At 48.5% G+C, this 13,583-nt stretch overlaps 1 protein-coding gene across 2 annotated transcripts in view; it reads right to left on the bottom strand.

Annotated features, from left to right (window-relative positions):
• Window positions 1-13,583, bottom strand: part of MYRIP (myosin VIIA and Rab interacting protein) — a 157,440-nt gene that overhangs the window by 67,369 nt on the left and 76,488 nt on the right. For both annotated transcript variants that reach the window (XM_080934275.1, XM_080934276.1), the window contains exon 3: window positions 5,777-5,998. In XM_080934275.1, the coding sequence (XP_080790401.1) occupies window positions 5,777-5,998 (222 nt within the window). The remainder of the gene's footprint in view (window positions 1-5,776; window positions 5,999-13,583) is intronic.

Below are 13,583 nucleotides of genomic sequence, written 5' to 3'. Positions count from 1 at the left end.
CTAGGGAGGTGGCTCAGGGATCAGGTGCTTACTGTGCAAGTGTGAGGACCTGAGTTTGATAATTGGAGACTACATAAAAACTCTGTGTGTGCACATGTACATGTGTGCTTGCATGTGTGTGTGTCTGTGTGATGGTTAGCCCCTGAGAGGTGAGGACAGGGGATCCCTAGAGCAAGCTGGCGAGTCAGATGAGCAGAATCTTCGAGCTGAGTCCATACGGGAGATCCGGCCTTGGTGTCTAACGTGGAGGTGAGTGGCAGAGAAAGATGCCTGGTGTCAAGTGGCTTCTGTACACATACTCCTACATGTGTGCTCCACATACATATTAACACATGTACACACAGGTATGAACACACAGCACACACATACATCAGCAAGAATACACTTTAATATCAATTGTCAGCAAGGATGTCACACAGTGACCTTTCCATGGAGTGTGAGGAGGAAAATTGTTCTCCTACTGGCACACACATGGCCCATGTCCAGCAGGGTAGGCTGTGTGTGTCCTACAGTGGGGAAACCAGGATTAACTGTGTGTCCAGGAAAGGATGGACTGCGTTGAGTGTACACGGGGAAAGCATGAGAGGAAAGGGCAAGGTTGCACCATTGCTGTTCTGTAACACCGAGAACCAAGAAACAAACACTGAAAATGCCGCAATATTATATATCATATAGTATATCATAGCATAGTATAATATATAATATATAATGTGTAATGTGTAATATAGAATATATAATATATGATGTTTAATATGTAATATACAATACATAATATGTAATATATAAATATATAATGTGTAATATATAATGTGTAATATGTAATATATAATATGTAATGTATAATATATGATAGATAATAGATAACATATAATATGTAATATGTAACATGTAGTATGTAATGTGTAATATGAAATATATAATATTATTGCAAACCACAAAGAAAGGCAAGGGCCATATCCGTGAGGGCAGGTAGCTTTCCTTCACTAGTTTCCAACACCTGTTTGCCTAAAAACCACAAGAGATATTTTTCTCCTCTTACATATTTAATGTCAGCTGCAGGGAGGGTCCTTTCTACAGGAATCACTTAGAAATCCCAGTTACCGCTGACTGCACGGTCTCCCAGATGAACAAACAAAACTCCTCACATCAGCACCAGAGAACAGGCACTAACAGCGTGACCCAGACCTGCGTGCTCAGAGTCTGCTGCCGAACTGATCGTACGGTGCCAATCTGCCTGCAAAGGAGCACGGGACACGCGATGAGCATGCAGAACACGGGCGAGCACTGCCCACTGTGTAAAGGAACCGCCAGTGTCAACATGGAATAAACGTGAAAGACTGGAACAGATTCAGCCAGGACAATGACAGTAATAGACAGAGAAGTGATCAGTACATAGATAGATGGATGGATGGATGGATGATAGACAGACAGACGCAGATTGACATGATGCAAGTTTTCCAAAGAGATTAACAACTGGGTGTTCTGCTGAAGGGTTTCATAAGCCAAACCATGACTGCAGTCACAGCAGAAAGAAATAAATGAATACAAGTACCATTTCAAAATGGCTGCTCCTTGGGGGACAGGGGACACTCCAGCTTCCACAGGATTGTGACAGTTTAGTTCATCATCTGGGTGAGTAGGGGCTGTAATAGAGTGGGATAGAATCCAGTCCAGTCTGTTCTGGACTTTACTATGTGGCCAAGGATGACTGTGTATGTAAGTGTATGTGTGTGTGTGTATGTACCCATGCACACATGTATACATGCATGTGCAGTCCATAAGCTGATAATGCATGTCTTTCCCTATCACTCTTCACTTGATTGATTGATTGATTTACTGAGCCAGTTCTCTTAGCAAACCTGGAGTTCTATGACCTGGCTAGACTGGTTGGCCAGCAAACCGCGGGGGTTCTCCGTCTCTGCCATCCCACAGTGCTGAGGTTATACCTACACTACAGATTTACCCACCATGCCTGTATCATTGCCGGGGATCCCAGTGCAGGTCTTGAGACTGGCACAGTGAGCATTTGAACTGCTCGGCCAGCTCCCAGTCCCTGGGTCTTGAACTCCTGAGCTTCTTGTCTCCACCTTCTGTGTCTCCAGCTCCTAAATGCCGGAATCACAGACATGCACACAACCACGCCGAGCTCACCTGGCACTAACTTAGCTGGAGGTTCTGCTGACTTTATGGGAGCAGAAAGACGCAATGCACAACAGGGTACCGTGCACATAACTCCCCGAGCTCTTTGTAGCAAAGCTTTTGTCTCCTGCACACACTCTCAGCTCCCTGGGAAATGTAAAACAATGCACTACTGAAGTTATTCAATGATGACTTGAGTGTTGATATCCTAGTCCCTGGGGCCCAAGTCTCCCCATCCGAGACCCTGACTTACCAAGTATCTTCATCTGTGACCCCTGATTTGGTGGTTTTAAATTATATATATATATATATATATATATATATGTTTCATTTTTTTTCACAATTGTAAATGAAGATGACAAATGGAGCAAATTATTTCCTGCTTAGAGGTAACCATAGCAGCTCAATATTTCACTCAGAAACTACCTACTTAAAGACCTCAGAACACAAGCAACAGAAAAACAGGCAACTGCAGCTAAGGCCCTGCAGTGGTTTGTAATTCCCTCTGTTTCTGTTACAGATTCCGACTGCGGACTGCTTTCTCCAAACTGGAAAAGGTAGAGTAGCTTGTCCAGAATCACATGACGTATGAGCAGTTAGTTAATCCAGGCTTCTCACCAGACCTGTGTCATGTGGAACTCATAGACTTAACACGTAGAGAGGAATCTCAGGGGCCACCACATCCATGCTCTTTCCTCTGGAGGTGCTTCCAACGAAGGACAATACTGGGTTCTCATCAGTATGCATTCTCAGAGCAGAGCACCACACTCAGTGTGTGTGGAGCACCATCCCTAGTGTAGAGCACCACACTCAGGGTGAAGCACCATCCATAGTGCAGAGCACTAACTTCAGGGTGGAGCACCACCTACACTGAAGAGCACCAACATCAGGGTGGAGCATCACCCCTACTTGAGAGTACCAACCTTAGGGTAGAGCACCATCCCCACTGAAGAATACCAACCTCACGGTGGAGCACCATCCCCTCAGAAGAGCACCAGCCTCAGGGTGGAATACCATTCCAGTGTGTGAAAAATGCTATTTACCGTGCTGAGCACCCTCCACTGGGAACTGAAGCCAGGTCCTCTAGAAGAGCAGCCAGTACTCCTAACTGCTGTGACAACCCTCCATGCTAACATACACTTCCTCAGTATCCTACCTTGTTCTCACTAAGAAGCAGAAGACTGAGCCATTCCCACCTATCATTCTGTCTTAGTTAGGGTTTTATTGCTGTGAAGAGACACCATGACCAAGGCAACTCTCATAAAGGCAAACATTTAGCTGGGGCTGGCTTACAGTTTCAGAGGTTCAGTCCATTATCATCATGATGGGAAACATGGCAGTGTGCATGCAGACACGGAGCTGGAGAAGTCAAGAGGTCTACTTCTTGATCTGAAGGCAGCCAGGGAGGTGCTTTCCTTCCACACTGGGTGGGGCCTGAGCATAGAGACCTCAAAGCCCGCCCACACAGTGACACACTTCCTCCAACAAGGCCACACCTCCTAATACTTCCGCTTCCCAGGGGTCACGCATACTCAAACCACCACACATCTCAAACCTAACTGTTCAGACCAGGCTGTTCCCTGCCTAAGTTACCCTGTATTGTGCAGACCAGTGGTTTTCCAGCCTGTGCTCTGAGAGACTCCATTTTACAAGCAGCTTCTATGCTGTTTGAAGCAGAGGGTGGTCACACTCCTAGATGGGCACGTGAATAGCACCATCTGTGAGGTGACACCACCCAGAACTGACTGGTGAGGGACTTGGAAGCGTACCACAGGTGCACATGGAGATCATAGAGTCATAGCAGGACAACCAGGCCCAGGAACTCAGGGGACACATCTAAGGAAAGAGTCAAATTCCCTCACCTGGACCCTACGGTGGTGGACACCCAATAAGATGGTGACACCCCTGCTGCCTGTCACTTAGTGTGTGTATTGAGGACCACAGAACTCTTCACGGTCCGACGCTTCAGCCCTTCTGTTCCTCTGTGACTGCAGCCTACCCCAGCTGCCATCTGCCTGTCCTCTTGCTCACCTGTCTGGATCTTTTGTCCATCTGTCTGTCTGTCTGTTTGTTCATCTGCTCTCGTCCCATCTTTTGCTTCACCTCATTTGTCTCAGACACTGCCACACACTTGGTCCTGTTATTGTCCCCCAGATTCTCTACACTCCTAATTGTTCCCCGGGGCTTTTTGAAGCTTCTTGACTCATTAACCCTTTGCAGCCATTTTGTAAGCTATATATAAGCATGATAGAAAGATATAGATAGATAGATAGATAGATAGATAGATAGATAGATAGACAGACAGACATAGACAGTTGATAGACAAGTGATAGGCAGGTGGTCGATTTGCAGTCTGATGTGTGTAATATGTATGATCTGAGAGCTGATAGAGGTACTTAAGTCTGTGTTTCCCCCAGCGGGAGGCATTAAACAAAGCAGGGATATTTGGTAAATATCGCTGTTGTTGAAACTTCTGTGCCCTCTGAATTTGACACATCCTAACATTGTGGAAAGGCGCACACATGTTTGCCCATGTTTCTGGCACAGCTGGCCATACTCACAACAGTCAGTTACAATGGGTCTTTCTTTTGTCCCTGTCCACCAAGCCTCCATGTGGAAACGGGACAGTCTCGGCTGTGCAACGCGTAGGACCCGGGGCACCCATGCCTGGACACTGGATGCTGAGCAAGCCACTTTTCCACAGAGGCTGGTATCATGGGGCTGTTTGGGTCTTTGCTATGCAGAGCCTGCTTCCTTGGAGACCCTGCTCACCCACTCAGCCACAATCCCCGAAAACCAGCTCCTGGGGAAATGTTAGGACTTGGCTGATTAAAGTGTAAGCACGGCAGAGCAGGAGAGGGGAGATGGAGAAGGAAGGCAGGGCAGGGAGGCTGGCTTTCTGAGTGTGGCTCAGGCACAGCCAGCCTGCTTTGGTCACCATCACATATGGAGCCACCGGGTATGACAGTGAACCTTGGAGATGATGATATTTAAGACAGACACCGGCTGTCGAACTCACCAGTTCCCAAACACTCAGCACAAACTGCAGGCGTGTCGTTCTAGTCACACGGTGGCAGCATCCATCCCCTCTAGGAGGCTTTCTCTAACCCCCTACCCCCGAAAGAAAGCTAGTGCATGCTCAGTGTCCCTATGGTCAATGTGGAAGCTGGTTAGGGCCTGCTTGTTGACAACACGTGTGGAGGCAAATAGTTGTGTGTCCCTTCACAACCTTATGCACCTGAGTTATTAGTAGCTCACCTAATTCACTCACGTTTTCATAATTCAGTGCAGTCTCTATGAATCCAAGACTCTTATGGAAAAATGAAAGGAGTGGGCGGAGCATGGGAGAAGCTGGAGTGTGGGAGAAGCTGGAGCGTGGGAGAAGCTGAAGCATGGGAGAAGCTGGAGCGTGGGAGAAGCTGGAGCGAGGGAGAAGCTGGAACATAGAAGAAGCTGGAGCATGGGAGAAGCTGGAGCATGGGAGAAGCACAGCCTCCTTTGTGCTCTCCCGTGGCTCCTCTCATTCCCTTTCCGACATTCTTTGCTGGCTTTAGCACTCTGGGCACACACCTGTCCATCAATGCCGGAGGAAATGGTAGTGCCAACAGCCCAGGCCTGCAAGGATGTGTCCACTCACCTGGCTTGCTGGCAGACACAGCAAACCCATAGCTTCTCCTGCTTCTGGTAGGAGCAGCAGCTCTTGCAGACACTGAACTTGCATTCCCCGCAGCGGCGCCTGGCGTTGACCAGGAAGGTGAAGGGTGAGCAGCAGCGCATGCAGCAGCGCTCCACGAACTTCTGGTGCTTTGAGAGAATGCTGCACTTGCTGTTCTCCTCAGCCAGCCTCTGCTTCATCTCACTGCAAACAGAAAGAGGGGGAGAAGGTGAGGCAGAGAGAAATGTTAGGGTGGGGCTGTCAGCCCAGAGCACCTGGTCCTGTGCCCTGCATGTGCCCAGCCCTTGTAAAATCTTCCTATAGAGCAATAAGGGCTGGAGAGATGGCTCAGTGGTTAGATCACGGACTGCTCTTCCAGAGGTCCTGAGTTCAAATCCCAGTAACTGTATGGTGGCTCACAGCCATCTGTAATGGAATCTGATGCCCTCTTCTGGTGTGTCTGAAGATAGCAACAGTATGATCATATACAATCAGTCAACCAACCAACCAACCAACCAATCTTTTTAAAAAAGAACAATAAACCAGAGACTGTATGTGTGTGTGTGTGTGTGTGTGTTAAATATACGTGTGGAGATCAGACTTTGCAAATGCTTGTGTGTGCATGTGTGTGCTGAATGTATGTGTGGAAACCAGAGTACAATGCTGAATGATCTCTTTCCCCAAGGCTCAGGGACAATCATGCAAGAGGCAGAAGAAAGGTTTTAAAAACCAGGGATTGAGATGGACCAGAGACAGTGTCTTCTGGACATGATAAGTTGTCACCCTCAAAAACAACAGCTGTGGTGGCCACGCAGGTGACATTTCAGCATGGGGTGGGACTCATGAGCTCCTACTATGGGCAGCTGACTACTTCTGTGGAAGGGAGAGGCAGTTTTCTTTAAGGGTGTGACCCCTGGCAGATCAACCACGCCTCAGTGGAGGGCTCCATGCCCAGAAACAGGTGGGCAGCACAGTTGGAGTTGGTGAGTTATTAAATTTTTAAAAGAGGATATGAAGTTGGAGGTAGGGTTAGGATGCTGGTGTCCATCTGGGAAGAGTTAACAGGAGCAGTTGGAATGCATATGATCAAAACACGTCACACAAACATCTCAAAATTTAAAAAAAAAATGTTCTTAAAAACACACTGGTGTCTTACTCCGCTGCTTCTCAACACTGTTGAGACAGGCTCTCTTACTGAACCCGGAGCTCACTGATTGGCTAAACCGGCTGGTCAGTGAGCTCTGGGTATCCTCCTGCCTCCACCTCCACAGCCCTGGAATTACAGACTCCCACTACCACTTCAGAGTTTAATGTTGCCTCTGGAAACCTGAACTCATGTTCTCATCCGTACATGGAGAGTTCTTTCCCCACGGATCCATCTTACCTGTCTCCGGAGCGGCCAATTCTTGACCTGAAAACCCAAGCACTTCTGCCTCAGACACTACATGGAGACATAAATTACCACTAAAAATAAGCAGGCCTGAAGAATAAAACCTTTCACTTCATTAATGCCTTCTTAGAGGGGAGAAGATTGCTTCTGTTAAAACATTAATCCTCACGACTGCCCTGCTGGGAATCTGGATGGCCCTGTTTCACACCCCTGGACCTGAGCAGCCTGAGGACTGAAAAGCTTTCAAATCAACAGGAGTCGATATGGCTCCTCAGGCGGGGACTCAAATCTGGATGAAAGTCCATAATCTTCCACCAAAGAGCCCCTGGTCACACCCACACAGACAGCTAACTGTCACATTAGGGTGAAGTCTGACAGCTTGCACACCCCTGGGGGGGGTCAGTGAAAGCAAGAAGGAGCAGCCCCAAAAACCCTGAGCAACCAGGTAGGCACTGACAGTAGCCCTACAGGGACAGAATTTACTCCTGCAACTCCTCTGCCTCACTCCTGCATCCCGTGTTACGTCTCAGCGTCAGCAGAACTAGGAGATAAGACAGGCAAGCGGAATTTCTTGGGGTCATTACAGCCAATGACATACATGTGGCTATCGCTGACCAGAGCATACACGACATAACTGCATTAAGTTCCCTTTGATATTAAACTTTATTTTTAGTAGAACTCATTTATTAGTTATCTTAGGTCTTTATTTTCATTTTTGAAATGTTCATACATCTATATAGCCAGTCTCTGCTCACTCCTTCCGGTCCTGCATGTCTGCCGACCAACTTCGAGTCTCTCCTTTTTATAGCTCTCTAAGTCCAATTAGTGCTGTCGACATGTGCATGTCGGGGGGCCATGCGCTGGGGCACGGGATGGGGAACCTACAATGGCTCGCCCACCCTTAACAACCATCGTCTGCCATTAGCTCCTTAGTTAGGGATGGGTTAGCACAGCAGGTGTGATGACGTGTAGCTACGATGCTAAGCCATGTTGGGAGGCAGAAGTCCGAGGCTCTCCACCCCTTCCTCTCACATTCTTCCCGCCCCCTCGCCACCAAACAACGCCCAGTGTGTGTGTGTGTCATATTTTATTATCTCTCAGCAGCTGACTGGCACTGAATTATGTCTACTTTCTGGCTATTATGGTTAAGCCTTTCACGGACATTTATATTCAAGTTCCCTGTGGACACAGATCTCAGTTATAGGAATTGAACCGTTGACCCACATGGTTGGTAACTGTACTTGGAAAAGTCCCAGACACACTCAGTGTGTCCACCTGTCCCATGGTCTTCTGGGAAGACTCAAGTGTCTCCTCACCCTCAGTATGACTGAACCCTTTTCCTAATGGCTGTCATCTTAGAGGATGAGCTGTCCTGTGCTAAGATTTTGATTCGCCCATCTCTAATGACCAATGAGGACGATCAACTTCTCTAATCGACGAAAGACCCTGAACATAGTTTAATGGCTCATCGGCCATGTGCACAACCTCATCTATTCTAATGAGAGCATTTGTCTTTTTTTCTTTGTTAGTTTGTAAGGTCTCCTGATGAGTATACTCTGGATACAAGTTCCTTATCAGATATGTAAATTTGAGATAGTTTCCCTTCCTCCCACTAAACATTATCTCCTATTAGCATTTTTCGTAAGGAAGGGAAACGGCTGGCCATTCTACAGGGTACAAAGGAGCACACAGCAGGAAGTGCACAGAGATTTCTTCTCAAGAAAGATGCCATTTGGAACCTTAGACTTGGAGTAGGCAGTCAGCTAAGGAGCTGGGGCCGGCGCAGAAGGAAGTGATGGAGGATTAGAAGGCAGAGCGGGCTGGAGCCCCACCGTGTCAGCGGCTGTCCTGCTCACCGCGGGCCCTGCATGAAAGAGAGTCTCCATCACATTGTGTGGCTTGGCTTGGCTATGCACAGAAACCCAAGACTGGGGGCTCTGTAGTTATGGAAGAAGGTGGCTGAGGCTGGCTCTAGAATACCCGTCTGCAGCCTCTCCCTTCTGCCCGGATGTCACATTCTTTTCTTTTCACTTATAAGAGAGAAGCACACGGCAGAATCTTCTAACACACATAGATAACAGGTTAGGCTGTGAAGCCTGGCTGAGCACACCACCCCTCCACACCGAAGGGCTGGTCCAAACCTGCATCACCAGGCAGCTATAGAGACAGTTGTTTTTGCCCTAGAGAACCATCCCCCCCTGTTGTGGGATTATTACCACAGCTCTGACCTTGAGCGGCAGCAACAATGAAACCGGTCCTCTCCCAGGAGGGACAGAGCTGTTCATCACTCTGCAGATGGCAATAAACAGAACAGAGACGCTTAGCACTCTCTCCCCGAGGGGGGCTCGGATCTCTGCATCACCAAGCTCATTCCAGACATCAGGTGTGCCAGGGACTGCCTTCGAATGTGAACTCTCACCTGATCAGAGCCGCATCTGATTCATCTGTGGGAGGGAGGGGCCTGTGGAGGGGCCTGTCAGCAGTGGGGGGCTGCAGACCGCACTAGGGGCAGCTGCTTGGTGGCACCCCTGTGCTGTCCATCCTCAACAGCCCTGTGCATGGCAGACACCTTCCTGAAATCTAGGTTCACAGAGGACGCTGTAGAGAAACCTGCACAGTGGTTGGTTTGTTATTTAATTTATATTTGTGTGTGTGTGTGTGTGTGTGTGATGTATGCATACGTGTGTACCTGTGGAGACCAGGAGTTGTTGCTCTCCCAAGACCCAGAGTTCACGGCTTGGCTGCTCTACACAGCAAGTGAGCCCTAGGACCCTCATGTCTCTGCCTTCCAGCCCCGTTATGACAGGCATGGCTTACCACACTTTTTACGTGTGTGCTGGGGAATGGGGCCTTGTGCTTACACCGAAAGCCTTTTGTCCTCTAGGCCATATCCCAGTCCCTTTAGAACACTTAAAAATATTCTTATTGGGGTAGGGGCTGGAAAGAAGGCGTGTGGTTAAGAGCATCGGCCATTTTTGCAGAGGACCCAGGTTTCATTATCAGCACGTACATGGTGGCTCCACACAATCTATGACCCCCCCAGTTCCTCGGGATTTGACGCCCTCTTGTGGCTGTTTGTGTTGCGCCTACATCCATCTAGGAAAAACACTCATAAATAAATCGTTTTTTAAAAACCCATTAAATGCTCTCCAGCATCACATTTCTTTAAATCTCCTTTCCCAGAGCACAGGGAGGTCAAACCCACCTCCTTTACGTTTTTTAATCACAGGGAACAGAGGTCACCTGTAGGTGAGAAGCATCCAGCACAGCACCTCAAAACAGTAGATAAAAGAGGGCTCAGCGGCTTCCCGAGGTGCTCTCTGGGGGTGGGGGGACACAGGGCCATGCTGTATTCAGACAGCGAGGGGCCCCGAGCCTGGGGTGGGGTCCCTTTTTAGGATCAAAACTTCAGCTTGCTCACATGAGCACACAGTGTGCAGGCAGTGTCACTGGAGAGGTGGCCATGAGACCCAATACCTACATCACACACAAACACTGGGACTACAAGTCAGGAAATCCACAGGGGCCCAACGCGGGACCATCCACTCCACACCTCCAGTGTTCTGATTCACTCGGAACTCTCTGTGGCCGTCTCTACCACCCCTGTGACTGGCTCCAGGCGCCCACAGGGTCTGAACTCGAGGGAAACCTCACAACTTCCTCGTGGAACTGTCCTTGTGAGGACGGTGATGTCACCAGGCTGTGGGGATTTCTTGGCTCCACTGTAACTTACGGGCTCAACGTGAGGCCCGTTACCCACGGAGATGTTATGTGTCACATGACTGCAAACAGTGAAGCACGGACTGGGTTTAGGATAAATTCCAATGAGTCATTTAAATAGTTCCCGATGAATGAGGAGTGATAACCATACACACATTGGTGCTGAACACACTGGTTCAGATACAAAAACACAAGGAAGCAATCTTAAAAGACGCCAGCGCAACACGCCCGCCGAGGAAGGTGCTAACGGATGTGTTCTTTAAGGTGAGTTCACAAAGTTTTTCTCATCAAAATTGTGTGCTTTCAGTACTCCCGAACCGCTGTGGTTCCGGTAACTTGCTCATTTCACACGGAACAGAAGAGAAAGACAATCGATTCCTTTTATTGTTGGACCCTTCGGTCACCCATTTAGCACTTAATACTGTCCCACCAGGAATTGGGGACAGAAGCAAACCGCTGTCCCCTCCCCCCACTGCAGAGAGAAGGGCGGAGGTGCTGCAGGCAGCGGGAGTGTGGGGAGCACAGCACACAGAAGCAGGGGTGCCCACGCTGGCTTTGGAGGATGCACCAGAGCTACCAACCCGTGTGGGAAGACACACAGTGGAACTGCTGTGTGTGAGAAGAGATTCAACTGGAGGGTGTTGGGAGGCTAGAGGTTGATGTGCCCCGAGGGAGTGACGTGCTCAGAGGTAATGAGAGGTAGCGACTGCCTTCACTGGGTGGTGGCAGACGGTGAGACCCTCAGAACTGTGCATCAAGAGAGTTTCCAACAGACAAAGAGGAAGCTGGATCAGAGGAAAAATGCTGTCTAAGCACTTCTGTCCCCAGGACATCAAGATCAGGGTAACGAAGATAAAACAAAGAGAGTGTCTTTCTTTTGTTTGTTTGTTTTTTTGTTTTTGTTTTTTTAAAGAAATGTATTATTTATTTATTAATGTCTTAATTAGTGTGTGTGTGTGTGTGTGTGTGTGTGTGTGTGTGTGCATCTGTGTGTACTCTTAGGAGGTACCAATAGAGGCCAGAAGAGGATGCTGGACACCATCTACAGCATTAGATACATTGACCATAGAAGTGGTGGCTTCAGATTCTCATATCAATGATGGGGCTCAAAGGAAGAGTGCTGGCTTGAAGGATGAGGTGGTTTGAACAGGAATGGTCCCCATAGACTGTGTTGGAATGCTTGGCCAATAGGGAGTGGCACTATCAGGGGGTGTGGCCTTGCTGGAGTAGGTGTGTCACCGTGGGGGCAGGCTTTGAGGTCTCCTATGCTCAAGCTGCACCCAGTGTAGCACACAGTCTTGTCATGCTGTCCGTGGATCAATATGTACAGCCCTCTGCTCCCCCCCCACCAGAAACCCCTGAAACTGTAATCCAAGCCCCAAATGAAGTGTTTCCTTTATAAGAGTCGCTAGGGTCACAGTGTTTCTTCACATCAATAGAACCCAAACTAAGAGGAAGACCAAGACAATTCCTGACCAAGGCTGGGCCAGGAACATGTCAGCAGGAGCAGAAACGGTCATATGGGCCTTAGTGATACGCCAACAGATGCAGTGGGGAACATGGGGCTTGGAACCTCGGGATACAAAAGCAGGGGTTGAGATCTGCCAACATCGCCCAAGGACAGGATTCATTTGCTGAAGAGACTGTTCCATGGGTGGAGAATAAAACGGGGCGCAGCACCAGGCGAGCACAAGAGAGAGAAATGGCAGAAAGGACACCCAGTGTTGTTCTCTGGCCTTCACATGCACAGAGCACACACGTGCGCACACAGATGGAGGTTTCTAGTTTGATTTGCACAAACCTGAAGTTTTCCCCACATGCACGAGCGGCTCAGTCCAGCCTTGTTCTTTTTACCTCTGCTAACGAAAGGCTCAGGAACTAGCTAGAAACAGAGGGGCACACATTAGCCAAAGATGGCTGAACAGTTAGTTACTCTGGCTGCCAAACAGAAGAGGGAAAGAAAGGTTTCATATCAAACTTCCACACATTAGCCGAAATTGACATGCAAATGGACTGCTGCTCTGAGAGCTCAGGAGATATGGCTACATCAGACATGCCGGGTCCCAGAGGAATCCCGAGAGGGAGCCAGCAGCCCCCCCAGCATTTGCTCACATTCAGCGAAGAAAAAAAAAAGCAAGTGAATCGTTATTTCTTCTATATTATTGCTTGTTTTTTTTTTCTTTTACCTACAAAATCTACCTGACTCAATGGATTTTAGAACATTTCCAAAGTCCCTCAGGTCTGTTTTGTCGGTAAAAGTTCTACTGGTGTCAAGTCTCAAAAGTGAGGCAGGAAAAGAGGGATTTACACGTGTGTGGGAAAAACCATCAGGCAGAACCACTGCCCGGGTCTGCTGCCCGTGTGCAGAGCTGCGGGGTCCGGTAGGTTTGTCAGCGCCCAGATCTCTGACCAGGAGGCTGCAGGGGGCAGCAGCTTCTCCAGCGTGCCCGGAGAGGAAGCAGACCCTAGTGGGGATGCACACATGTGGTCTTCTGTGTGCACAGAAGAGCACTTGGGAAGGAAGGAGATTGGGAATGGAAGCACTATAATTAGGTTTTCTTTTTAAAATACGACAGGAAGGATGTTCTGAATGCAGAACTGAATCTATCCATTACTTTAACACTCGTATGAGCAAACAGACACAAAGCTTGTTAAAACGGCTCTTGTGCTTACAAATGG

Source organism: Micromys minutus (assembly GCF_963924665.1).
Source record: "Micromys minutus genome assembly, chromosome: 21".
NCBI lineage: Eukaryota > Metazoa > Chordata > Mammalia > Rodentia > Muridae > Micromys > Micromys minutus.
Note: the sequence above shows the minus strand (reverse complement) of the source record. Positions and strands in the feature narration are given on the sequence as shown.